This window comes from Bicyclus anynana, chromosome 1 (genome assembly GCF_947172395.1).
Source record: "Bicyclus anynana chromosome 1, ilBicAnyn1.1, whole genome shotgun sequence".
NCBI classification, from domain to species: domain Eukaryota; kingdom Metazoa; phylum Arthropoda; class Insecta; order Lepidoptera; family Nymphalidae; genus Bicyclus; species Bicyclus anynana.
This window is the reverse complement of record NC_069083.1, coordinates 14,753,769-14,757,583: the sequence shown is the minus strand read 5'-3', so window position 1 is coordinate 14,757,583 and position 3,815 is coordinate 14,753,769. Positions and strand designations below refer to the sequence as shown.

General features: G+C 40.1%; 1 protein-coding gene across 1 annotated transcript; it reads right to left on the bottom strand.

The window, feature by feature from the left end:
- Window positions 1–1,305: 1,305 nt before the first annotated feature.
- LOC112053829 (fork head domain-containing protein FD4-like) lies at window positions 1,306–3,187 on the bottom strand. Its single transcript, XM_024093391.2, has one exon. It carries the CDS (start codon window positions 3,062–3,064, stop codon window positions 2,321–2,323), a length of 744 nt encoding a protein of 247 aa, XP_023949159.1. The 5' UTR covers window positions 3,065–3,187; the 3' UTR covers window positions 1,306–2,320.
- Window positions 3,188–3,815: the final 628 nt, after the last annotated feature.

The following is a 3,815-nucleotide window of genomic DNA, read 5'->3' as shown; positions in this document are numbered from 1 at the left end:
TAATAAGCGAACGAAACCAACCGTCCGTTAAATGTAATTTTAAAATTAGAAGCAGAGGCCTCTTTTTACGTATTTAGCCAAAGGATCGATGACTCAGCAGTACTTAAAGTGGATGCAATATCACGATCTATTAGATCACAAACGCGGCCGTTACAGTACGTTAGACCGTGAAACAGACCACCTCCGCGACCATTTTTTTCATTACGCACAATGTTATTCATCCTACGCCCCCCACGATGGCCAGCCATATTGGAAATGTCCGACAATTTACATAAAAAGCGTGGTAACTCGATTATGTCAAACTTTACCAACCGGAATTACGTTGGTTACGAAAGACAACACAACCGTTATTTTTATATAAATATTTTAATTAAATACGTATAATCTTAGGCCATTCAAAGTTAAGCTTTAAATAACCAAACTTATAACTACCTATTAATTTCCTAAAGCACTGAATTGTTATATATTAAATAGGCATCCACTTCCTTAAGTGCCTGATGTCTCTATAACATAAATTTACATGTAGATTAGGTAGGTACCTACCTATATTTCTACTTAGGTTCTATTCAAATAGATTTGTTGGCATGAAATAAGTGGAAAACATTAGATAAGCACATCATATAATCCAATTAGGTCAATATCCAAGATACCTTCTTAGGTAAAATTAGTATATATGATCCACTAGAAATCCACACTAGAGTATTCGACTATAACTAGGTTGGTTGGTCGACAGGTTGGGCGAAAGCAGAATTTGTATAAATATCTAGGTATTTACTATATTACCTAGTACCTTTAACCTATTTGAGTATTTATCTTTAGTCAAAAGGAATTACATATCTACTTAAAATTCAGTTTTTATGTAAGCTTATAATTTCTAACTTTACGAAGCTATTGCGCTGGGTGCATTCACTTAGATATTTCTAAATATTCTCAAAGAAAATGCGAAATTAATTAAACTTGGAGGCTTTTTCAAAGTATTAAACCACACTATGTGTACCATTGTGGTTTTATATAGGTCCACATATATATAGATATAGCTACCTAGTTTAAAAAAATATATATAAAGAAAATAAATCCTTAAAACATTATAAATCATAAAATTTTCATACCTTTCAAATTACCATAAAATTTTAAATAAGTATAAAGGAATTATCAGATAGCTACCTATATGTATAATACTCACCTCCTTTGTAGTAATTAATTTGATATGATACAAATGTCTAGAACATTCTGCATACTTACGTATGACTTGGGTTTTAGGACTTTATCTATAGATTTATATACTTACATAATAAAACAAAGATCTCAATTAGCATTATGTATTTAATGGATAGGTAGATATGTACCCACCTATCTGCTCAAATAATAACAGTGAAAACAATATTTACAATAATGAATATATCTATATAATAGCTATTAATTATATTCTATCTATTCGCGTAACAACAAGCTAAAATAAATAACAACTTTCGAGGTGACACATGATTTACAAACATTGAAATATTATTTACAGGTTCCATACTAAAAACATAAAAATCTATTAAGTTTTCATTTTGAATTCAATAAATACTTTTTAAAGTACACATATCTACAAGCAAGCTGGATAGTTTACATTTTTCAATGATGTTATAAGTAATAACTTGATCTTGATTATATGTCGATGAGCTTTTTTGATAAAACTTAGGCAGTCAACGGAAAATACATAGGATCGACTGAGTACCTACTTTAACGATAACTTATTGTTTTTAGGAAATTAGGCAATTGATAATTGATTGATTAAGGAATTTGATAAGATCAAATGTTAAATCGTTTGATCTTGTACAATTCTGTAAATTGTATCTACTTAATCCGTGATTTGATTGTGAAACATTAATCTCATATTAATTTTCGTTTACTGCCTCAGTTTCTATGAGCCTATAATTCTCTTCTGTTTTCCAATTTGTTTGTAGGAAGTATTTAAAGATTAACACTAACTAATAAATATCTACAAGTGAGATCACTAATTATATTAACACGTCCACGTTCAGCAGTTACGAGTTACCTCGCTCGTGCTACGTCGGCCGCTTTAGGCCTCAGCCTGTCGCCGCGCCATTATATTTACAACACGAAGGCTACGAGTAAATTTTTACTACTATACACTTCATTTTCTTCCACATTAAATATTTTATAGATGAAACATACGACTGCTATCAATCAGCAAATAAATTATTTAATGAAACAACTATAGTTTAAGACTGGAATGTCATTAGAGTCTTATAAAATTCTGTACTTACAACCTAGCATTGCACGTAATGTCGGAGCAGTTAACGAGAGATCGATGTCACGCGACGGGCAGCAGCGGCGGCGGCAGGTAGCAGGGCCGCAGCGCCGCCGCCGCCTGGAGGAGCTCCGCCTGGTAACGCTGCGCCGCTAACACGTAGGACGGCACGAACTGTACGCGAGGCACCGGCATCGCCAGCCCCAGCGGCGGTGGCGACGGAGACGCACGCGGCGGCTCTGGCTCCAACAGCGCCTCGATTGTGAACGCTCGTCGCGGCCTCTCCCGCGGCAACACCGTCACCACCTCCGGTAACTCTGCCGGCTCCGGGCTCATCTGCGCGCACATCGGAGGCGTGTACAGGCCCGCACTCGGCAGCGGCGGCGGCGCCCCGGCCTGCCGCGCCAGGAAAGCTCTGTTGAAACTCGCGAGCGCCGCTAACTCCGCATTCAAGTTATCCTTCTCTCCCTTCTGCAGCTTGAATCTCTTCCGGCGACGCAGCAGCGAGCCGTTCTCGAACATGTCGAATGCTTGCGGATGCAGAGTCCAGTAGGCGCCTTTTCCGGGTCGGTCCGGCCGACGGGGCACTTTGACGAAGCAATCGTTGAACGACAAATTGTGTCTCAAAGAGTTCTGCCAGCGCTGAGTGTTTCGGCGGTAATACGGGAACCGGTCCATAATGAACCGGTAGATCTCCGATAGGGGCAGCATCCGCTCCGGTGAACTCCAAATCGCCATGGCGGTGAGGGATATGTACGAGTAGGGAGGTTTTTGATCCCCGTAGGATTCGCGCGACGGACGCGGCATCGTCGCTGCACCGGCGACCGAGCGACAACAGACAGAAGTAACCGAGGAACTACAGGCGCACGGTGGCTGATCACGTCACTTCGATACGAGGTGTGAAAAAGAACTGAGGCGCGGAGAGGTCGGCGGCCGGGCCTGTCTGACGAGTGTCGGCGCCGCCCGGCCCGGCGCGCAGGGAGTGCTGGCTCACGATTGGCGCACCCCCCGACCAATCGCGAGAGCCTTATTTCAGGTATGATGTCGGCTTTCGCTTCACTAACAAGGAATTTAAATTGATATTATGTTTATATTGCCTCCTTTGTGATGACACCGCTTTTTATTTAGCGTATGTAAATTACGATGATACAGAAAAAGAGATTTGAATTATACACCAATTCAACGGCGAATGAATATTAAAAGTTTCGGTTTATGAAAGCTCCAGTATGTACGAGTAGGTAGATTTGCCTAATTAAATTACCAAAAAAAATCTGGCTGGTTGAGCTTAGGGCTCATACGCACTAGCAGTGGCTGCCTACGATATTATTATATTTATCTCAAACAGCGAAGGGTTGAGTTGAGATAGTGGTTGTCACTGTCTTCCACTAAAGACTCTGCTATGAGGGCTGCTTAGTGTGCGCTTCTTTATGGAGCGTAAAACATCAACAGAAGCAAATTTAAACAGAGAAACCTCCTACGACGAGACTACAGGAAAATTACTTTATTTCTCCTTTCGTTTCCTTCATACCCAAGTACCTAATAGATAAGTTTAATAAGA